This window comes from Bombus vancouverensis, chromosome 7, assembly GCF_051014615.1.
Source record: "Bombus vancouverensis nearcticus chromosome 7, iyBomVanc1_principal, whole genome shotgun sequence".
In the NCBI taxonomy this organism is placed as follows: Eukaryota; Metazoa; Arthropoda; class Insecta; order Hymenoptera; family Apidae; genus Bombus; species Bombus vancouverensis.
The window spans coordinates 6,518,416-6,542,900 of NC_134917.1; the positions used below are offsets into that span (position 1 = coordinate 6,518,416).

The following is a 24,485-nucleotide window of genomic DNA, read 5'->3' on the forward strand; positions in this document are numbered from 1 at the left end:
CCTTCTGAACTAATGACTTATTAGTAAACTAAATTAAAACCGGCAACAAAGGTAATTACAGGTATCCATAATTGTTACAGATGTACCTGTTGATCTGCGACCGGACGCAGTGCAATGCGTCCTGCTGCTTCTGCCAGACGAGCATCGGGAGGCGTTGGAGACTCTGCTCGATTTCTTGAACCACGTAGCGAGCAACGCTCCCTACAACCAAATGACAGCCTCGAACCTGGCCGTGTGCCTGGCACCGAGCCTGTTCCACTTCAACCACAGTAACACGAACGTGACCAACAGGTCGAGCAGCGTATCGCCACGTAGGAGAAAGACCGTGGGCATTCCCGATCAGAGGGAACTGTCGGAAAACAAAGCCGCTCACGACTGTCTTCTGTATCTGGTCAAGATGCATCGTGAATTATTCATGGTGAGTGGCTCGATGCCGAACGTCCAGGTCGTTCGAGAGGAACGTCATCCGTCGTCGTCTCGAAACGGCGATTGTGATCGCGCTCGAATCTGAGATATATATACATATATATTTATACATATGTATATGTGTGTAGTATTCGGATATGTTCTCACGAATCATGAAGGGAAATACGAATTAATCTCATCCCCTTTTCTCTGTTTCTCGTTGCATCAGGTCTCCTCGGATATGTTGACGCAGTGTCATTTCAATTACATGGAGGAAAGCGTACCGGTCGCCTTGGAGGAGCTGGGATCCGAACTTAAGCAGGATTGGAGAGGATATCTTTACGCTTGCACTACGGCCTTGTTGAAGGAGGCGCGTGAGAAGTACGTACATTTGAAGTTTGTCTTCCCTTTTGTCGTAATTTTGTTTATGATTAATATAATGATGGATCTTCTTTAAAAAAAGTTATGCTTTCATTTACACTTTTTGGCATTTGGATGATTTCTCGTGAAGTCTTGTTTCTTTCATCGCGTTATGTATTTTTTCATATACCATTCATTTTAGACTTTTTGATATAAGTTCTGGTGTTATTTTTCTACCTAGAATTCTTCTATAATTTTCATCCAATTTCAGCGAAAATTATTCATTTAGAAAAAATATTATATACATGTAGCTAGCCATATAATGTATACTTCTTTTACAGAAGTCGAGGATGGGTCACCGTGCACAATCCAGCTGATAGCACAGTGGAAATGGCATACAAGAAGGTCGGAGATGGACATCCGCTCCGATTGTGGCGAGTGTCAACCGAGGTGGAAGCACCACCGAACGAGCTTCTCCATCGTGTTCTGAGAGAAAGGCATATCTGGGACCCTCAGCTTTTAAAGTACAGACTGGTCAATAAACTGGACACCAACGTGGAGGTCTTTCAATACGCCACTGGGAACATGAGTCCTCTTCCTGCTAGGGATTATTGTGTGCTAAGGTGTGTATTCGTGTTTGAGAGGCACGATATTCAATTGCATCGAGAAACCGAACGTGACAAATAGCAAGACTGATTTATAAGAGGTGTAAAATGTGAGGGTCGAGTTGTAAATTATGTAATGTTGCATTGTACAGATCCTGGCGTAACGATCTCCCTAAAGGAGCCTGCGTCATCGTAGAAACATCCGTAGAACATCCGGATGCTCCTGTTATGCCTGGTGGAACACGTGGTATTGTTTTAGCCTCGCGCTATCTTATCGAACCTTGTGGTAGCGGTAAATCACGGATTATGCATCTCTCCAGAGTGGATACAAAGTACGTATTCTTTGGATCTTGGGAATCGATAATCTTTTTATATGCACTGTAAAAAAATTTCAAATCCCTAAAAATATGAAAAATTATGAATTGGCGATTCAATATTTTGATTGATGAATCAATATCCTTGTAGATTAATAGTTTTAAATACTTTAAATCGCGTTAGTCCCAACCTTAACCATTAAATTTAAATAAAAGATATTGATTTTCTGTTCATATTAACCTTTTTACAATTTTTATATTCATACATTATTTTAAATCATAATCCTTAATACTATTGTGCTTAATTTTAATTACAGAGGACGCACTCCAGAATGGTACAACAAAAGCTACGGCCACCTCGCTGCCCTTCACCTCAGTAAAATTCGCAGCTCCTTCAAGCATACAACAGATGGTCCTGAGAGTAAAGTCTGAGAGGAAGCAACCGTGCAACGAAGATCGTTGCACGGTCCTTTCTCTACTTTACAGGATCAGGATGATCAGCATGAAGAACACAGGATCCTGAAGGATGTGCTACAGGTTCAGCCTACCATTGACGAGGAATAAAGAAGAATTCAAATCGCGCCCACTTCATCGGTACCATGACCAAGAAGTTAAGAGATCTTGGAGGATGTAATGGGACAACTCGCTGTCAAAGATATGAATCCCGTCGTGCGTTTCTCGAGTTGATTAATGAGTTGATATTTATAATTGAAAATAGGGGAAACAAAAAAAAAAAAAAGAAAAAGAAATGCAAACCAGAAACGTTAACGGTACCATGCACGAGCTTTAATTGATGTGAAGCATTTTTTGTTGAAGCCTGAGATGTATAGAATTAGACGAATTATTATTAATCGTGTTGTTAGAGGATGAAGAAGAAAGAATTTATTGTTATCGTAATTCTAGACGAAAATTCTCTCGGTGTGATGTTTTATTGTCTAAGGATCTTGCCGTCCAGTGATCGTGAAAGTCATTTAAAAAAAAAAAAATAAAAAATAAAAAAAGGCAGGAGACCGAGTCGAAGGAAAGTTAAAAATGGGCTAGTACGTGTTTCCCCTGTGTACGTAGGATACAGCGCACTATTTTTGCAAATATCCGTAGTCCGATGTTATAATGTTAATCGAAGTTCCACTGAGCGATGCTTTTTGTCTTCGGCGATAACACATTGTGGAATATACAATCTTTTGCGATGTTTCGATGTAAAGAAGAAGAACGCTAACGTAGCAAATAATGTTGCCTTTTTCAATGGTTAGATAGAATGATTTCAATAATCGTATCGATTAAAATATACGCGAAGCATGTGAGAGAATGGACGTAGAATATTTTTGGATTTGTAGTCGCTACAAATGCTGTTGCAATCTGTGTATGTAATATTCCGCGTCGCACGATGTTTTAATCTCACCAAATGATATACAAGCGATCGATAGGAGAATGAAGCCGCGCACAATATTATTAATTCACTGTTTAGCACTTAAGAGCCCCTATTTTGTATGTTTCTTTCGGACCAAATGCCAATATTTCTATTGTATCATATCACGCGCCGTCGTAACGAGTATCTCGAGACATAGTTCTTTCAGATCGATTCTTTTTGTACATGTCACAATTTAGATGACCACGAGGACCGTGTGTGAAATTATTGTAATGGATACGCAATTATACAATGTATTTACGTATATTCCATTTATATACAAAATAGCTAACAACGTGAAAATTGGACGTCCAACGCGGTCCACTTGCGTTCGATATTTCTGTACGTGCAATTTCAAATTGTATTTCTTTTCCAAATCGTCGTAAAATTACGTCTCCTTCGCCTATAATGCCCTAATCTTACGATTAATCCGATTTAATCGAGCAATGCGAAAGGATTTTGAGTAAATGTGTAAGTTCTCGCGCCCGTTGCAATCAGCGCAAACGATGTGAAACTCGCGTTAATTAAGCAATTGTCATTGTCACTCGTATTATCGATGTTGAAACGTTGAAAAATCGTCATAGCGTCTATTGTTAATTGTCTGTCTGAAATTGTAAATGTCAATCGAGCCGGTGGCCCGGGGAACTGTTTTTTTCAATTGTTCTCGGACAGTCGAGCATTTAGAACGAATCCGTCATCGTTCAAGATACGTTTGTGCATGCACTATTAACGCATAGGGACCACCTTCATTCAGACTCCCCTTACACCTTAAAAGAAAATGAAGAAAAAGAAAAAAATATATTATACAAATATACCGAATCGGGAAAAAAAACGACCTGGAGAAATAATACACCTCATCGAATCGAATTATAAGTGTATTTTAACATAATACTAGTCATTTACAAGTTAGATGAAGTTACGGATATCGGATATAAGTGTATAGATTTTTATTCTACGAACGCTGCGTCGAGAATATTTAATTATTATTATTAATATAATTATTATATTATTGACACATAGAGTAATTACATGGAAAAGAAAGAAATATATCGATGATATTTTTGTGTCCAAAAAACGCCAGTAGGGAGTACCGCGAATGTGAATGAGTGAGAGAGAAAGAAAGAACGAGAGAGCGGGAGAGAGAGAGAGAGAGAGAGAGAGAAAGAGAGAGAGAGAGCAGGCAAGAGAGCGCGTCTGAATGTTTCTCCGTTATTTGTAACGATATATGGTCGTCTTTATTCTTGTAATCCGTGTTTCACTAGAATATGTAAATATGTATATTATACAATAATGAAACACGATTATATACTCATTAAACGAGATTGTTTTATTTTGTACACCTCGCGTACGAGCCATTTAATTACATTCAAAAACGCGTTTTTTCGAAACAATCAAGTTACAGCTCGCGTATTTACGATTTTCAGTTGTGCAATGAACGATCAGTTAAAGTTAAAAACGATTTATCACGAGTTGTTTAATCGATACTTTGCGTTACCACGAGCAATACATTGGCGTTTTCGCGTTCGTGCTATGATCTTGCCGTTTCTCGATCAGTTAGCCGGACACAAGCTGCTATTTTCGCTTTAAAGGGTACTGTCAATTTCTATTATCGTGTAACACGTGTTGCATACATTTCGTTTCCAACATCAAGTAGATACATTTTTCTTCGAAGAATAATTTACCTTGGAATTCTTAAGTGAGTTAAGTGTCAAACCGGTTAACAATTTGTTTTATTGACTGACAGCACCAAATCTTTGGAACCGACTAGCTGTATTGAAAAGGTAACCTATTTACATTGTCATATTTACAATATTATAGTATTATCATATCACGAGAAGCGATAAACATACTCTAGAATTAATTAACTTCATTATTCTTATTAATGTTTCCAATATTTTATAATGAAAATGATAGTATCTCGTGTTACCAGCAATACAATATGTAGAATGTCTGTCACTGTAATGTTATCTGAACGTCATATGAACCCCTTTTAGTAACCATATTAATTCTTAATTACTAACGTGAAATATAACATATTACGTGATATATTTCCTCATGTAGCTGAAAAAATACACCTTCTGAATTTGAAGTTTTACATTATTTTCTCAAAATTCTGTAAAAAAATTATGAATCGATTATTTTAATCACACTGGTAGAGTCTTCCAGCCTATCGTTAAAGACTATGATGTTTATCGCTCGTCGCATCTCATATAAATAAAGTAATACATGCTACAAGAAGCTGAAAGTGGTCACGTACGCTTTGTTCCAAGCTTTCTGAGAAAATGGTTCGGCTGCACGTGAAGAAAGGCGACGAGAGCCAGTTTCTGTACGACACACTCGTGGAGGCTCGGATTGAAGACATTATATACGACATTACTATTATTTACAACGGTCGGCTGAAAGTCTCAAGAATATGTTATGGTAATGATCGCTTGTATCTCGGAAAGGGGGAATCAGATCGAGAAAGATGACATATCTAACAGCGTGGCAAAAGAAAACGTTCGCTTGTCCGTGGAAAGTTACACTTTATTTAGGCACAGTTGACTGCGGGATCGCAAGTTAAGTGGCATGAGTTGTCCCGAGGTAACAACGTAAAACGCATTATTACCGTTTTCTCGGCCTTTTTATTTTCACGTGCATGTAACGGCCTCTCGCAAACCGAACGCGTACGATTTTATCGAGTATTACTGCGGGCCGCACGAATGCCAATGATTTCATTGACGATAACAAGTTACGTATCCCTTCATTTATTCTCCGATTGTGCCATTAATCCAATGACATGTTTTAACATTGTCTACATGCTGCCGCTTATTTATAAATTTTTCTTGACCAGAGAGATTTTACGTCTTTATTCTTTGTTATCTTCGAACTTGAACCTTTCTGGATATTGAAGGAACTTTTTAAATTTGGGATTTTTTCTAATATAATGAATGTTGTAGGACTTTTTGTTCTTAAATGTTTATATATATATAGACTTGTATAGCATTCCAAATTTATAAATCTATATTAAATTACAAAGACGTTAATACCAAAAAATGCTAACAATTTCCACCCAACGACTGATTGACCTTTCACATAGATCCGCGAAAGAGAATAACAATTTACGATCAATTAAATACAGCTAACCAAGGAAGCAATTCTCCATTAGCAATTACATACGTTCTTAAAGCAATGAATTATCATTTGTACGTGGTCGTATGTTCACACGAGTACTAGTCGAATCTCGACGATTTTTTTACCATTTCCAATGGACTCTTCTGCTTCGTTATAGTCGGTCTCGGTTCCTGTACGGAACGCTAACGCGAGAAATCCATTAACTATTATCTCTCGTGGAAGGCCTCACCCGCGGCTCGTAATAACAGCGCGTAATAAGAAGTGGAGGGCCGAGTTTATGAACCCATCCATCCTGCGCACCATGTAATATTAGTCACACGTCGCGCCGGGATAATAATTACGTGGAGTTACGCTTAACCGTGCACCATGGTCTGTGTTTTTCGAAAAATAGAAATCGAGGAGCTGATCAAGCACGGCACCATGCTGCCCCATGACATGATGGGCCTCACCGACGAACAGGTTGAGGAGCTCAAGCTCAAGGACGAGTGGGGTGAAAAATGCGTGCCGATAGGCGGATGGACCTTTAACAAGGACGTCATAGGTACGTGGAAACGTATTTAGCTCCTTCAGAAGGATACTGGCATGTATGCGCATATTTATATTTAGCTTTTTCACATTAATAGACGAAACAAATAGTACCTACACATTTTGCCATAGAAAGTCGTTCATAAACGACATTTTAAATATGGTTATTTAACAATATGAGGTCGCTGATAGAAATTATACGGATTCTGTAGAATTCATTCTATGAAACATCCTTTCCGTGGATGTGAAAGAGTTAATTTATAGAATTTTATAGATATAATAGGATTCAAGAGTACTATTAATATTAAATGAAATATCTTGTGTGCATGAAATTTGTTTACGAAGATCTAACTACAATTTTATCGTCAATGATTATGTACAATGTACATTATTTTTCTTAGAAATGCTAAGATAGTTAGGAATTATAAATTATATAAATCAAAACATATATACCTAAAAAAAAAAGTTAAAATATCGTAAAAAGGTGAAGAATTTTTTGATGACAAATTATATTTTTAATCTCGTATATACAAGCGACGGACTTTTGAGCCAAGGGAAGGGAATAACGATGCAGTTTATTTTACGCCGCTCTAAACGGCCGCGCTTAGGGCGCATGCAAATATATGGTTATCGGGAATGGAGCGTGCAACGCAGGCGAGAAATTGGCTCAACCAGGATTTTTGTTGCTTCGAATGGGCTTGTAATCGTTGCATTAATTGCTTGCCAGTCCCAGCCAGAATGTTACCACGAGTGGTTTCCATGTTTCAGGCCGCAGAAATGGCAAACAGCCTAACGTGAAGATGCAGGAGGTCTTGAAGAAAACGATCGAAGAGGCACGAACTATGGTATCGAAGGTAATTTTCATCCTATATGTCTGTGTGTATGTGTATGTTCCTCGTTTCTTGTTTTTATCAACTGAAGGATAGACTTTTCTCGTTTCCGCCCTATGTGTTCTACTAATGTGTTTCTGGCGTCTTTTCTCTCGTTTTTGGACTTCGTAGAAGTTGGTGCAGCAAGAAAAGCTGGTGACACAGAAAACCGTGCAAGAGGCATTGGACATTCTAAGGGGTGCCGTGACGATCGTTTATCCAATGGGGCTTCCTCCTCATGATATTATCCGTCAGGAATTCGAGAACACGGAGGATTTGAGCGGCACTCAAGCATCGCTCGAGGTCAGAGTTCGAGTTTATTTGACTAACATTTCAAATAGATTAAATCGAATAAAATTTTATTCAAATGATACTTGAATAAATAAAAATTATTTGAAAATAACAAACCATTTTTTATTTATATAATTATTGGTAATTGTTCGATTAGAACTTTGTAGATGCTATAGGATACATTTGATGATCGCAGGTTATAGATGTGCAACTGGCACAACTTTGGTTCTCAGGAAAAGAATTATTACCAGGGACGAAATTAAAGGATTATGTCGGGATGAACGAAAAGACAAAGATTATTATCAAGCTGCAGAAAAGAGGAGGCGGAAGACCTGCTCGTGAACCATTAATGTCAGAAGAGGAAAGGAAACAACTAATGCTACACGCCTATAAGCGACAGGAACAGCTCAAGGTAAGTGAAGCTTCCGTTTTGTTGATAAAGTAGTTTTCTCTTTTGTACGTACATATATTTGAGTTGCAACTTTGAAACGTTACCTATAATAGATTTCTGAAATAATTTAAAGGCAAAATTTAAATTTCCCAATTAGTACTAATATACATTGTTTTCTGAAAAGGTGATATTGTGATAGTTGATGTCTACATTTTCTAATGTACTAATCGATGCTAACTATTAATTGTAAGTTACGTTATTGATAATGTAATAGTACTAAAGACATATCCCATAATTATTAAGATGTTTGTACAAAACAAGAAAACTATTTTCTATCTATACCTTGCATGTTAGAAAAATATCTACTGACGGTAAGTATTACATATCTTCCCTTCCAATGAGTAAGTATTTAAGTAAGTTTCATCATCCACTCTTATTATTTCACATTGTACTATATATTATTCGAGTATAGTATTGAAAAGTAGAAACACAATACAATGTACTTTTTTTCTCCTAATTCTGGGAGGCATTGAAGCTCACGTATCATTTTAAGCCTTGTCATCTTCAACGTTGCCGATTCAGTATAGAATATGTAAAATTCCAATGTTATCAGTGGTTGGGAAAGAAATTAAATGTTGTTATGAAATTACAAATAAGATATGCATAAAACAGAATATTTTACTATTAAAAGTAAACTAGAGAATTTTGTATCTTTACAGTGCTTGTACATTGTACGTCCTTGTTTTATATATTCTAAATGTTATGAAACAGTTGATTGGAACAGTAATTCTCATCCATTCCTTTCTACGTAAGGTTTATTAATCTTCAAATAAATTTTCCTTTTCTTATACATACATTTACGAAACAATTAATCCTTGCTCGTTATGCGAAAAAAGCAACCTAAATCTTAAAAAAAATTGATTAAAAAATCCTAAGGATAAGATTTTAATTAAATCTTTTCAAGTGGTTAGTCATGATATGTGCTGAAGAAAAACTAGAGTATAGTTAACAATATACTAATTAACAAATATTCTCGTTGTACACTTTGCGTAGAGCTTGCGATTACAATTAGCGGTTCGCGCTTCGCGTTTCGCGGTTACAAGTTCGACTTCTAGACAATGCGTTACGATAGCGATTCAGCAGAGTGTGCGGAGCGAGTTCGGATGATGATTGCGTCGAGGGACCTAGTCAACTATCGACTACCAACAAACGACTGCTGACTGGAGACTATCGATTGACGACTCGAGACTCGACTCTTGGCTGACTTTCCGTCATGATGATGCTGCAGAAGAAAACTATGATGGGTGTGTCTAAGGATACAAGATCATCGGCTTCGTCGAGGAAAATTTTCATTAGGAAAGTGAGGAAAATGGACGTTACTGTTAATTAGTTAATCTCTAGGTCGGTGGTTGAGGAAAGATGCTAATCGCCCTCGAAAGAATTTTGCTAATGGGAAGCATCGTACGTGAGAAAAACCATATTTCCCGTATCTTTCTATAGTATGTAATAAACTTTAGGAAATGCTAAAACAAAGGATATTTGCTCGTTTGAAGAACCTTAGTTAGAGAAATCCTAAGGTTTATAGCGGGTCTTTAGGTTAGGTAGAAAATATGCTATAAAAATGTTCCGACGTCTGGCAATCATCTTGTTCGATGGACAGAGTCTTTGTCGAGTGCCGCTACAGCCCTTACGTTAATCTTTTTTTTTTACACAGGTAGATCTTATGTACTAACTTATCTACAACCTGCCTACAAAGTGAACTTTCCTGTCCGCGCGCGTGGTGTAATGACTTCTTGAGTCACCTTCGCTTTGTTGTGCTCGTTTAGTATTTTGCATTGTTGGGGTTTTGCGCGATGTGAACACATCGTGGGTTCCTGCGCTATTTTCGAGCTGCTGATGTTCGATATCGTCGGTTACAATAAAAGTGGGTTTTAATCGGTTTATGGATACCTTTATATGTTTATTGTTTATTTCTATTGTACAATTTTTTTCGCCTTGCTGTATCACCTTATATGGCCCGTCGTAGGGTGGTTGTAAAGGCAGCGTAAAAATACATAGGGCGATATTTTTAGTTAGCGGAAAACGAAAGTTTTCTTCGCGCCGTGTCGTGTGATCGGGTGTGGTCTGATTTTTCTATCCGTTCTTTTAAACGATTTGCGTGTTCGGAATTGGCCTGTTGCTTCGCTGGTACGAAGAATTCTGCCGGCAATCGTATGCCGGTGTCATAAACCATTTCGGCTGCCATTGCGTTCAGATCCTCCTTTATAGCAGTTCGTATCCCCAATAAAACAATTGGCAAGATTTCTACCCAGTTGCTTATATCGTGGCATTTGATTGCTGCTTTCAGTTGATGGTGCAAACGCTCTACCATCCCGTTGGACGCAGGGTGTTAGGTCGTCATGCGCAAATGCTTAATGCCGAGCAACCGGCATAATTCCTCAAATAATTTTGATTCGAATTGGCGTCTTTGGTTATGATGTTATTTTAAAAGACACGCCGAAACGAGATATCCATGTAGAAAGGAGGGTCGAAGCAACGATTGCCGCTTTTATATCGACGATGGGAATGGCTTCGGGCCAACGCGAAAAATGGTCGATACACGTTAGACAATATCAATAGCCTTGCGAATACTGCATCACGATACTGTTTATGTGTATGTGTTCGAATCGGCCTAACTCTCCGAATGTTCCGATGGGTGAGGATATGTGCCTGGTGACTTTACATTGTTGACACGAGATACATTGTAGTGTCCAAGTTCGGTAATCCTTGTTTATCGAAGGCCAGACGAAACGCGTCGTCACCAATTTTTGTGTAACGCGTATCGCTGAATGGGAAAGTCCACGTAACGAGTTAAATACGTTGCGTCGCAAAGATTTCGGAACATACGGTCGTACGGTGTCGTCCGATACGTCGCAATATATTTCTATGTCGTAATCGAGAAAACGTATCTTTTTTAGGTGTAACGCGTATGTATCGGATTTGACTAATTCGCGTAGCTCGGTGTCATTTTCTTGCTCGGCGGCGAGCGTTTGGCGATCTACGGACTTTCCTATCGCTGCGATGCGTGGCAAAGCGTCGGCTACATCGTTGTTTAGACTTTTTATGTGATGAATGTCGGTTGTAAATTGACCAATATAATCTAAATATCGAAATTGTCGCGGCGAGCATTTCTCTAGATTTTAGTTGTATACGTATGTCAAGGGCTTGTGATCGGTGTATATTGCGAAATTTCTGCCTTCTACGGCCTTCTGTCGAAAACGTTTGACCACGGTGTACATCACGAGTAGTTCGCGATCATACGCGCTATATTTTCGCTGCGCGGGGGTCAAGGATTTCGTGACGAACCCTAGCGGCTGCCATTCGTCGTTCGCGCGTTGTTGCAATACTGTACCTATTGCGTAATCGGACGCGTCTACCGCGAGGCTGACGGGCGCACCTGGTATCGGATGCGCTAGCATTGTGGCGTTCGCGAAGGCACGTTTTGATTCGCGAAAGCTGTTTTCAGATTGTTCCGACCACTCAATGGGCGCGTTGCTCTTTTTCGCACCTTTTAACAGGTCATTAAGTGGCTGAAATATTTTCGTGGTCCCCGGTATGAAATGTCGGTAGAAGTTAATCATACCGAGGTACCTACGTAGCTGCTTAACGTTCGCGGGCTTCAAAATATTTACGATCGATTCGACACGTTCGGCCAGCGGCTTAATTCCGTCGAAGTTTACCATATATCCGAGGAATGTGATTTCATGCGCGCCGAATTCGCATTCCGTGCGGTCTATCACTACACCGTAATCGTTGAGGCGGTTGAACAGGATTGACGAATGTTCGCGATGTTGTTTTTCGTTTTCCGGAGTTATGAGAAAGTCATCGATGTACGCGTAGACGAAATCGAGACCATGTGTGATTTCGTCGACGAATCGTTGACGTGTTCGCGCCGCGTTCCGAAGTCCAAACATCATGTTGGTTGCTTCGAAAAGTCCGAAAGGTGTCGTTATCGCGGTTTTCTCGATTGTCTTCGGGCGCAATCGGAATTTGATGATATGTACGAACAAGATCGATTTTTGAAAAGCTATTCTTACCATGTAGATATTGCGCGAAGTCTTCGATATGTGGCGGCGTGTACCTGTTGGGTACGGTGCGAGCGTTCAATGCACGATAGTCGCCACATGGTAGTAGGTTCCCATCCTTCTTCACGCCTTGCTCGATCATCGTTTCAAACTCTGCTTTAACCTGTTGAAGTCGATCAGATGCGAGGCGGCGGGGTTTGCTATAGACAGGTGTGCCGGGTGTGGTTTCGATGTGGTGTATCACATCGTGTCGAGTCTTCTCTCTTCCGAAAACCTGTGGACGAGTTAGGTCTGGAAATTCCGCCAAGAGTTGGTGGTAAACTGATTCGCCGATAATAGTTTTTATCGATACTTCGTCGGCCGTGGCAGCGTATCCCATTGATGACAACTGGGTTGTCGTGTCGAGGAATCTTTTCTTTCGCGGGTCCACGAGCAACCCATAGCGGCTCAAAAAATCCATGCCGATGATGGGCGCTTGGACGTCGGCTACTGTAAAACGCTATTTGAAGACTCGTCTTAGGGACAGGTTTAGGTTAATCGCGATGGTACCGTACGTTGCGATCTGCGTTCCGTTGGCCGCGAACAGTTCGTACTCGCTTCTGTTCGCGGGGCCATGTATTTTGTTGCGCGGATATACGCATATGTCGGCGCCGATGTCCACTAGAAAGGAGATGTTTGAGTACCTGTCCATCACGAATATACGGCGGGATACTAGGCCGTCATCGCTTGCCGCGTTTACGGACGGGTGGTTCCGTTTCCCGTATTCCAAGTGCATGGGGGACGGCACTTCTTCGCGCGTTCTTGAAATGTGTGGAATGCGTGGTAGTAACAAAGTCCGAACTGCTGTAGTCAGTCTCTTGAAGTCGATCTCCGACGACTCCGGCTTCGTCTTTGTGCAGAGCGGGTACTACCTAGACTCAGCGCATTTATTTGCGCTTGCATTTGGGTCATCCGTTCGCTCAACACGTTGATGGTGGTGGCCAAAGGATCGCTTGCTCCGACGTTTTGTGCAGGTGAACTGATTACCGCAGTTATTTTGCGCTGACCGCGACAATCCGTCCTGGATCCGGGCTGATCTCGTGTATACTATCGGCGATCCAGATTCGCGTTTCGGCTTTCCTGTCCTCCACAACGGCCAGGACATGCTGCACATGCACCGGTATATTTATATTATTAATGAAAAATTAATCATCTCAATATCATATTATTGCTATGAAGTTACGCGATGCGCAGGAAGACCTAAACTAATAAATGAAACACTAGAAATGTTTCTACTCATTCTGTATATAATAAATGCCACTACGATCGTAAAAAAATTCTACAGAATATAACCAGTCACTTGCATCGATTCGGACCTTTCATCCCATGGCATGATTAGGCGACTGGAGAAACAAAATATATGAAACTCACCACAGTTCGATGTGAAGGACGTTACAGTAACTCAGAGGTACGCGTCATCACGAATCAAGATAGACCAAGATAGATTGAGAAAGAATCATTGGACCCCATTGAAGAAGGTGGAAGCTGTAGAATCTTAAAGAAAACAAAGAATATTATAATTGTTCTTGAAGTCACAGATTATTTAAAAAAATAAAAGTAGTCAAATATGGATTCTATGACATTTAAAACTCTAATAATAATGAAGGTTAAAATGCAATATTAAGGCTTTGTGTTAACCTGAATTTTATTTTGATAGAAGAATACAAATTTGAAACTTCCCAAATTACTGGTTTACTTGTTCCTTAATAACAATTAAATCAAGAACAAAATTTAAAAAAGTACAATATATAGAAAAATATTTACGTCATTAATTTTTGGAACGCCATTACATCTTAAGAAAAGTTGATCATTGGCTCTAATACCGGAAACGAATATTTAAAAACACATATAATATGTACAAACAAATGAAAAAACTATTAATACGTCCATTTAAGTAATGATCGGCGAATATGCACTGATTCTAATTTCGCGTACACATTTCCTGAATAAAATTAAAATATATACTGGCATTAAATCTTTATTATAATTGAATTTAGTGAGAGATACTGTGGTCTTGAGAATATTAAAAATACTACTACGCTGCAAACATTGATTCTATCGACCGCACTGCGCGCGATTACGAGCATTCTGTGAAAGTAAAAACGATTTAATATCTTAATAAAGGTGTGTTAGGAAGGGAGGAAATATAACGGAAGAAACAAGATACTGTTTACATATTTTTTATCTTCTTCTTATTCACCGAACGTTTGTTTAGAAAAAGCTACTGCTTTGTAAAGCTTAACTATTAAGTGGTTGTTATTAATTTTTCGTTAACATCATATTATGAAGATTGAATATGAACCTAACTGTGATGAACGTGCATTTTGTTTTCTTAATAGTGTCAAATAGTTGAATCTACTGCAAGTTTCTATGCTACAATACAATGAAATAGTAGTTCCAATATGAGTTCCAATATATTCCTATTTGAGATAAAAGAAATGATTAAATGTATTTGAAGCAAAAATAGTAAATTTTCTAATTTTTATTACCTTCACTTTAACATTCTGAACAAGATACATATATGTATAATTGTCTATAATGAGATATACTAGATATTCATTACAAACTAAAACTTGTATATCACAAAATAAATCTAAAATCTTCACCAAATGCTACGTGCAATCCAATAAGAAAACAATAAAAACATATACGTACGTTTGGCTTTGTTACAATAAATCAAACGTCCTAACAACATGAAAAGTCATCAGATTAAACATCAATCAGCATGGCGTCGATAGTACAATCACCTCTGAAGTCAATCACGCAATCGCAATAATCTGTATAAAAGCATTCAAGACCTTCAAAAATTTTGATAAAACTAACACCAATTATGAAATACATATATATATATATATATATACAAATATGTAGAAATAATCGAGTTCTTAGATATCGTTTCGACATCTACATAACAATACAAGCTTTTTTTTTTATTAACGTAGAGGAAATCCGCACGGACACCAGGTCGCTTCTGGAGAAAAGCGGCGTGGTAGTGCCGGACTCCAACCGACTAAAACCTCCACGATGACCGTCCCGGCTGCGATCGAGAGGGGCCAGAGAACCGACGTGAACGATGCACCGCCCCCCCCCTTCGCTCAATACGTCCCCTAATGGAGCGATGTGCGGCCACGTCACACCGCGCCTCGTCACCGGAGCCGCCATGTCAGGCAGTTCGGTTCCCCTACCGAGCTGCTTTGCGGCCCCGGGGCGCTGAGCTGCCAGCGTCTAAGTTTGCACCCCACCGGGGGGCGCGGCGGACCTAGCGCGCCTCACCGAAGCGCGTCCACGGCCTCTGCCGCGCCCTCGCCGGTCACTCCTCTTAGGGTGAGAGTACCGCACCCTCACCATCTCCGTGGCCTCTTTTCAAAGCATAACTTGCTCACAGAAGGAGGTCACGGCCCTCCTTCTCTCGCTTACCAACAATGCCTCGAGGATCGTCGGCGGCGAGAGGTCCCATCCGATTTCCACGATGAGGTCGCGGCGCGGCCGCGCCCACGACGGGCAGTGTTCCAGCGTGTGCTGCGCCGAGTCTACGCTCGCATTGCAGTGGTGGCAGCGCGCGGTCACCTCTTTCCAGATTCGGTGCAGATACTCACCGAAACAACCGTGTCCGATGAGCACCAGCGTCACCCTGTAGGTCAGGGGAGACCCGCCGCCGTCCAACCAAACGTTCCAATTTGGAAGCACGGCCCCGAGGACACTTATCCCCGGCGCACCCGCTCTCGTGTCGAGGCTGGCGCGCCATCTGTCGAGCAAAGCCCGCCGAGCCCGAACCCTGACGTTGGCTCCCGAACGGGGGAAACCCGGCGAGCACCGCCGCTGCTGCCGCCGAAATGGTGCGGAAGCCCCTCACTACCCTGATGGCCACCATCCTGTGCAGCCTCCTGACCGTTAGGAGACTGCGACGGTTGGTCATCAGGTCCTCCACTCAGATCGGAGCTCCGTAGAGGAGCCTCGATCGCACCATGCCGGCATACAGCCGACGCACTCCGACGTCGGGCCCGCCCAACTGAGGCAGCAAACGTCCTAAGGCGTTCGCCGCCGCCTCAACAGGCGGTGCCAAGAGCTCGAAGTGAGCGCCGAAGGTCCAATGGCTGTCGAGGGTCAGGCCCAGATATTTCATGCTGGTTTCGACCCCGATCTTAGCCCCTTCCAACCTCAGGCTGTAACCCGCTGGAGGCGTCCCGTGATCAGCCTTGCGGCAAAACCACATTGCCTCGGACTTCTCAGGGGACACCTTCAGTCCCAATCCCTTGATCTCGGCGACCACGCAGGCCACCGCCAGCTCCGCCAAAAGGACGGTTCCATCCCATGCAGTGCCCCAGGCCAGCACCAACGTGTCGTCGGCGTAGCACGCCAGTGCCGAGTTCGGAGACATCGGCGTCCGAAGCACCGCGTCTTACGCGATGTTCCACAGCAACGGACCCAACACCGAACCCTGCGGGACCCTGCGGTATACATCCCTCCCGGTCACCCCTCCGCCCCGGACGGTGTAGACGATACTCCGGTCCCGGAGGAACGCCCGGACCACACCCCGCAGGAACCCGATGAAATTCGAGGGCCCGGCATACCCTATCTCAGGGGATGCTGTTGAAGGCGTTGACCACGTCCAGCGACACGGCCAACACCACGTAACCACGCCGCTCGGCCCCCTCGACAAGGGAGCGGACACAGGCGATAGCGTCGGTCGTAGACCGCCCCCTCCGGAAATTGAACTGGCAGTCGTGCAGTCCGGAAACACTCCAGGACAAATCCAACTCCAGGCGGGCAGCCACCACTCTCTCCAGCAGCTTGACCGCCTCGTCCAAAAAGCATACCGGCCGGAAGACGGAAGGCGAGTCCGGAGATCGCCCTGCTTTGGCAACAGGACCACCCGCCCCTCCTTCCACGAAGCGGGGAATTCACCTCGATCAGGCATCCGTCGAACAGACGCATTAGTCTCGGGACCAAGACCCCAGCGACGTCCTTCCACAGGCGGGCCGGGACTCCATCGGTGACACGCGGTTCTTCTTCCGGCGGCTGAGACTCCGGCTCCTCCTCTTCGGTAGAGCTGCCATCTCAATCGTTCGTTGGGGTGCCGACGACCCCCTCCAGGAACCGGGGGTCCATGCTCTCCGTTAAGGGAGGCGCCCATGGACGCAGTTTGTTCAATACCATCTTGTAAGGGCGCCCCCAGGGATCAGAGTCGAGGCTGGCCATGCCTCTTCGCCTCCTGGACGGCACGCCGAGCGTGGATGAACGCCTCGCGGAGCGGAGCGATCTCCTCGGACCACCAGTACACCGTGCCGGAGCGGCGCGGGGCTCCAGACCGCGGCATACACGAATCGCAGATCGCGTGCATGTCGCGCCTCAGCCGGGTCGCTCCCGCTTCCGCGTCCTCGTCGGTCGGGGATTCTTCCAACCAAGCGACGGCTATAGCGGCTGCCGCCATGAAGTCCTCGTCGCCGCGGGTCACAACCCACCGCGGGAATTTTCTTCTCCTTCCCGGTGGGCCGATGGGCGCACCCAACGAACGGTCGCCCATCGCGTCGCCAACCGCCACCTTCATCAAGATGTAGAGGTCGTCCGAGTGGGTCCCCCGGAGGAGACCTCCCAACCGGAAACACGGCGGGATGCTGCAGGGTTTGCCTATGTGAGGTCCACTATGGACTCGCCCCCCCCCGCCACGCACGTGCTGGACGACCCCCGGTTCATAAGCCAGAGGTCGAGTGCGGCCGTCCAGTCCTGCACGTTGCGCCCCCTTCCGTTGGTTCTGCGGGGGCCCCACGCCGTTGAGTGGGCGTTGAAGTCCCCGAGAACCAGTGACGGGCAGGCGCCCAAACACCTCGCGCAAGCTGCGAGTCCGTCCAGAAAGGAGGCGTATTCTGTCCGGCTGATGTTGGGCGACACGTAGACGGCCACCACGGCCAGGTCGCCCCATTTCACGGCCACGAAGCCCCATCCCCGCTCGATCACCGAGCAGGAGGGGCTTCCCGCGATCCCGGTCCAGAATATGGTGACCAAGCCGATCAGATCCCCAGCGCCTCGAGACGCGTCGGGAATACTGTACGGCTCGGCCACTGCCGCCAGACCAATCCGCCGCTCCGTCAGGCTCTGGAACATTAAGTTTTGAGCTCGGCGGGAGCGGTTAAGATTGCACTACAGGAGCAGTTGTCCTCCTCCTCTTCTTCGGCTCACGTCGGGGAAGGCTCCGTCTCCATAGCCTTCTCCAGGCCGTTCCCCTCGCAGTCGTTGTGTCCGACTTCTCTGTCCTCTCTTCTGGCCTTCGTGGGGTCAGTTGACGGCGGCATCGTTTCCTTCCTCGTCACCGCGTCCCCGCCGTCGCCTGGAACGGTCCTTGTTTCCTGTGCGGCCCTCTTCTTACGGGCAGGCGGTTTGCATGCCGGTGACCCCATACGGTGCGACGTGAGCAGTCCCCGCGCGATGTCCTTCCGCCCCGCACCGGTAGCAGCGCTGCGATCGGTCCGCCGTCGATGTGCAATCCCGGCGCACGTGACCCGATTCCATCTGAAGCATTGGAGTCAGCGTGCAGGGAGAGGGGAAACCCTCGCCGCTGACCAGCCTATGTTAATTCTACCTCCTGGTCGGGCGTCTCCTCCTATGCTGATTTTGCTGGCCGTTGTGAGCGGGCAGCGTAGCCATACCGACCCGAGGCCCCGAGGAGCGGAGCGTATGACTCCCACGTTGACCTCGTCGGCGTGACAGCCCCTTGCCTCAGCAATGGCGGCTGTCACCTCCTCTGAGGTGACCGAGTCCTCCAGCCCGGTTACTCTTAACTCGGCCGTGCCCTTCGCGGCACGATTACCTTGGCGAGCAAACCCGTCAGCGTGACCGCCATCCGCTCGGCCAGTCACGATGCTTTGCTCTCAGTCTCCTGGCCTGGGATGAGAAGTGTCTCTCACAAGCCGCAATCGTGCTTGTACGGTTCTTGCGGCGACGCCAGCGTCTGTAGCCGGGGGGTCGCTCCCCCTGGCATTATTTCTCGCCGACACTCCTCCAACAGGATCTTGAAATCCCCTAGTGGATCTCGAGGTCCTGGATCACCGAATCTATCCGTTTCCTTTGTTTGTTTGGAGGGGGACCCTTAATCGTTCCCGTTGGGGCCCCGGGAGCATTTTCTTTCGTCCCCCTCGTAGAGGTGATCCCCACCTCTTGTCCTTTACCGTCGTTGTTGTCATCTTTGGCTGCCCTTTCCGTGCATTCCTTGGTCAGCCATTCCACTGCCTCTTGGAGACGACTGACCTCTCTCTCCAGAAAGCGCACCCTCCTTCGCAGGTATACGACATCCTCCTCTTTCTGATCATGGGTCGGTTCCGCGTCCTTCACGGTTACTTGCTTGTCGATCGGTCCGATCCTCGTTTCGTCGCTTCGCGTGTTGTCGCCGCCGTCGGCACCGCCGCGGATGGTAGAGGCGGACGCGTCCTCCCGCTGTGAGCGGCGTTCCGCGCCTCCGCCGCGACCGTTGGCGGCGGGGGCGGTGCTTTCCGCGGTCCCGGTAATCCTGCGGTACAACCGCTTGCCGAGCGTGCCCGCAACGGTCGAATAGGAAGAGCACTATGAAATTTCGTCGTCGGATCCCCCCCCCCCCGTCGCCACCGCGCCGCCGCCGCCACCGCATCACGCTCCACGAAGATCTCGGGCCGACGGTCATAACGTCGGGTTCCTCCGACCCTCTCCGAGACCCCCCAGTTCGCGTGTCCCCTTCGCCAGACGCATGAGCATGTCTGGGGGCCTGGCGGCCCACTCCCGGACGGCCACGGTTGCTCGATGACGACACAGCAGGGCCCGCTTTACAACCCGCGGCTGGGGTATCCCTCCCCTGCACCGTAAACGTTTCTTTGATTCGTTTTTCTATCCATTCTAATTCTCAGAAATCGCCCAGGTCGTCAATAAGGGTTTCCATCCTGGTGCCATTCATTCTTTCGCACCCTGCCCCGGTCAAGGCTGGTGCAGGGTGACGGGGAGCCCCACAAGAAGGTGAGGTGAGTGGTCTTGGCAGATACGGGCCCACCAATTGCTCTGAGGTTCTCCGCACCGGATCGGCAAACTGGCGGGGGCCAAAGGCGCCGACCAGTCGCCATCCGGCTATAGGAGAATATCAGATTCATCGGGGTATCCCAGGGCGTGGTCCTACGCCCTGAGAACCCGTAGCCGCCTCGTGCTCCCCACATAACAATACAAGCTACCGGTGATTCTAACCTCTAAATACATAATAATCAAAGAAAGAACAAGAAAAGAACATAAAAGATTGATTGATTCTTTCATATAACGATATAACATTGAACATGTCACTATATGAACGCACAGTAATAATAAGTCAATAAGAGCATATAAATGTAGAAAGAATAACAATGAAAATATTATGATGTTAATGCTCCCATTACGGATGTCAAATAAACTCACACATCTTAAGATAAATCGGCGCGAACATTCGTTCTCCCCCCTCCCCTTCTCATTTAAGAATTGCGTTCGAAAATCGCATTCGAGAATCGAAATTTCGTATGTTGCATCATAAAACGATTATTAGTTAACGAACTTCGAAATAGAGTGGTACGAGAAATTTTCGCTGTTATAAGAAATATTCAGTCCTACGGTTTTTGTGTAATGAAATCTGCATTATATGGGCACGAATGAGTGGTTTCCTGGAAAAAGGTAAGTGTTCTAGCAAAACGTTTTCATTGTTAATACTGTATATGAATATTTTAGAACGTAGACAATTTCGACATATTTGCGTGCGTTGTCAGACAAGTGAAATTGATTAATAAGTAATAGAAATAATTGAAGATAATTTTCATCTAGCATGAAATAGAAATATAGTTTTAACATGGAAATTTAATTACATTATTGGATCAGCTTTTATATAGGTTTGAAATAGTTATTAATGTCTAGATTATGTTAAAGTTGTACTATAATTTATTTATTATGATGAAGATACAAAAAAAATTAATAATGGAATAAACATCGAAAAATATTATATTTCTCGTATTATTAACAATTTGAAAGATAAAATCATTTATCGAGTCAGATCATGTTAAAATCGAAATGGAATTAAGAATATTGTAATTTCTGTTCAAAATTACTGTTCCAATCATCCATCTATTTATTTAACCTGTATGAAGGATGAATAACATAAGTACTAAAAAAATACAGAATTTTGTGTTATCTAAAATAACAATTTATAATTTATAATTTCATAGTTACATTCAATTTTTATTTTAACCATTATGAAGATTATAATCTTATAATCTTATTCTATATATTATAAAATCAATAATGTAGCATGTGACACGAGAATGAAAAGGGAGTCAGATGATCCCTAAAATTGCGTGTCAAAAATATCCAATATACGTTCCTATCTCTGTCTAAGATATAAAATATTTCTTCTGATACTTTGCACAATCGGTATTTCAGAATATGGAACTTGAAAGGGGGTTACAAAGGCGTCATAATTTTATCTTGTACCTTGCTTGTGATTTGAATATGTAATGTATTAGATCACTTTACGCACGTTTCAAATGTAATTTTATGAATAACTCTAATAAGAAAGAAGCATGAAGTTCATTTTCTAATTAATAATTTTATATATGGAATATCCCAAATTAATATTTAATCAAAAGTTCATATTAATTATTTTATCTTCTGCGTTTTATGCAACCATTCATTCTGTCTCATAGTATGAACGGTATGGTATCGTTACCGATTTAAAGACTCAGATAGAGCAACATGTATTTTATTATCGACCATTACTGAATGTCCTTTTTAAAGTAGGTTAATTCATTTCAGATGCACACCTCATAGTATAATGAGTATAAGTCGTATGTTGTGAGAGATCTAACCGGTTCCTTTTCATATCATATTTATTTCGCGTTAGCATGTTTGTAAAGGAAGAAATATAAATTGTTTAGACGTGATTCAACTGATTGAGCTTCATATGTTGTCGATAATTCAAAAATTTATTTTATTCAAATCATATATTAGAAAGAATCGATGGAGTCATAATTTTGGCAAACAGTGTAAGGAACTTCTGGCATACATTTATATTTTTTCAGTTAAATAAAACAGATTAAGTGGAATAAATAAAAACGTAATTAAATTTAACAAACACAATAAATAATGAAGTTCTGTCAGAAATACATGAGTTTCATGTTCAGAAGATATATTCGTGCCAGTTGAACAAACTCGTTAAACGATTCTTCTATTTCTGTTATCGATCAAGAGCCATAATTGCGTGATTTCCATTTATGTTACAAAGTACATTCAACTGTGACCTATCAATAATAGAATTTATCTCTCATAATTTGCTTTTATCGTTTCATGAATTTTATATTTTTCCGAATTGATATTTCATAAATAAATTCTTTCTCTATAGAATATGACATTTTAAAAAATAAAGTATCATATTGAATTAAATCTTTGACACAAGTTTGTTTCATGCAGTTTCCAAACAAATTTCTTCTGTAAGTTTTTTAATTTATTGAAATTAATCAATGGTATATAGAGACTTTGTAATTTAATCCGTAATACTAAACTTTCTATAATATTTGCAATTTATGCGCAACTGAATATCATTTTTATTTGTTATAAACTTTTCCGTAATGTAGAGGGATAATGAGCGAAAGTTTTTACAATAAAGTATTCTAATTTTTCCTATATTTTTTGTATCTGTTCGACAAATTATTTTTCAATGAAGAAATCGTATTTTTTCAAACTGAATTTTTCCAAGCTCCTTTCTTAAAGTTATAAGAAAATTGTAGTAAAAAGTTTCAGTTCTTAATCCTGTTTGGAGCTTCAAATCACTTTTGATAATAACTCGAATCGATAGATGAATATTTAAAACAATGGTGCTTAAATTAAGACATCGTAAATATTGAACTTAATACATCACATTTGGTATAAGAAATCCCTCGTCATTAATAAATTCATGTTTTCCTATTTGCATAGTCACAAGCAACAGTTGATATAATAAGAGAGCGACATTAAATACAATCTCGGAAACTTGTCTCGTATCTCTAATGAAATAAAGAATCCTAGACTACGGTAGATAAAAAGAATTATGGGCGAAAAAAGCAGAAAGAATGAATGTCATCCTTTCAGCTATGTAAACTGTCCTTATAAAATAGCAGCTTCTTTTATTTAGCAATGCCATTATTAATGAGTAAGAGAATAGAAAGTAATTAATACAAATATCTAATGAGTATTCTTCCTATCACTAACTTATCTATACTTTAATAAAAAAAGAATTACTAAAATTAATTAGACTACTTAAATAACGACTATGCCTGAGATTAAAAATTCTTCGATCGATGAGAGAAAGACGCAATTCCATATTTCTCTGTTGTTAGGGCGTAGTTATGTGTGTACATTTCGTCAAGGTCTTTGATTACATTAGTGTATCGATCCGATGACTTCAACCCTTCGTGTAAGGTTTAAACTTTATCTACTGTAAGAATACTTTTTACATTAGATCATCACACTACGTGGTATATACAAAATATACAAAATATACAAAAAAAGATACAGCCAACTTACGATTATAGAATTATAGGAAAACGAGTGAATAAAAATTATTTGATTGGTTGGCACGTTGATTCGACATTGAATGTACTCGATTTCGACCTACTTTCAATTCTGATGGCTATTAATGTCGACTCGACTTTGTCTCCCTTTTTATTAAGGTTTTTATTAAGGTTATTAAGGATAGTGATTAATGTTAGATTCAACCATCGAATTTCATAAATATAGAAATTTAAGCAATCATAAATTCCAAGGTGATTAATGAACATAAATGTTGTTACAATTTCTTATACTATTACGTAGTCTTATAAAATTTAACCAAATTAACTTTTTATTCCTGGTTTATACATGGTATTAATTCTTTATGTTTAGTTATAGTTTTTTCTTCAAACATATTTAATTCTAAAAAACGATTATGATTATAATCTATATATCTTATATTATTACATGTTCTTATAAAATTGATATTGATTTGCTTATTTCTAGTTTATAGTATTCTGTATTATAGCTGGTTATAATATTCTTTATTTCGAAAAAGTTTAATTAAAAAATGTTCATTTATCGCATAAAAGAAAAAAGTACTTACCAT

The 24,485-nt window shown here is 42.1% G+C and overlaps 2 protein-coding genes across 4 annotated transcripts in view; both read left to right on the forward strand.

The window, feature by feature from the left end:
- cv-c (RhoGTPase activating protein) overlaps window positions 1–4,406 on the forward strand; it is a 350,754-nt gene extending 346,348 nt beyond the window's left edge. For all 3 annotated transcript variants that reach the window (XM_033347220.2, XM_033347221.2, XM_076620241.1), the window contains 5 exons: window positions 81–418; window positions 635–786; window positions 1,107–1,388; window positions 1,523–1,702; window positions 2,002–4,406. In XM_033347220.2, coding sequence (XP_033203111.2) covers window positions 81–418; window positions 635–786; window positions 1,107–1,388; window positions 1,523–1,702; window positions 2,002–2,116 — 1,067 coding nt within the window. In that variant the 3' untranslated portion in view covers window positions 2,117–4,406. The remainder of the gene's footprint in view (window positions 1–80; window positions 419–634; window positions 787–1,106; window positions 1,389–1,522; window positions 1,703–2,001) is intronic.
- Window positions 4,407–5,178: 772 nt separating this feature from the next.
- Window positions 5,179–24,485, forward strand: part of LOC117164216 (temperature-induced paralytic E) — a 124,911-nt gene continuing 105,604 nt past the window's right edge. Inside the window, exons 1-5 of the mRNA XM_076620243.1 lie at window positions 5,179–5,510; window positions 6,595–6,744; window positions 7,497–7,582; window positions 7,730–7,900; window positions 8,085–8,300. Coding sequence (XP_076476358.1) covers window positions 5,372–5,510; window positions 6,595–6,744; window positions 7,497–7,582; window positions 7,730–7,900; window positions 8,085–8,300 — 762 coding nt within the window. The 5' untranslated portion in view covers window positions 5,179–5,371. The remainder of the gene's footprint in view (window positions 5,511–6,594; window positions 6,745–7,496; window positions 7,583–7,729; window positions 7,901–8,084; window positions 8,301–24,485) is intronic.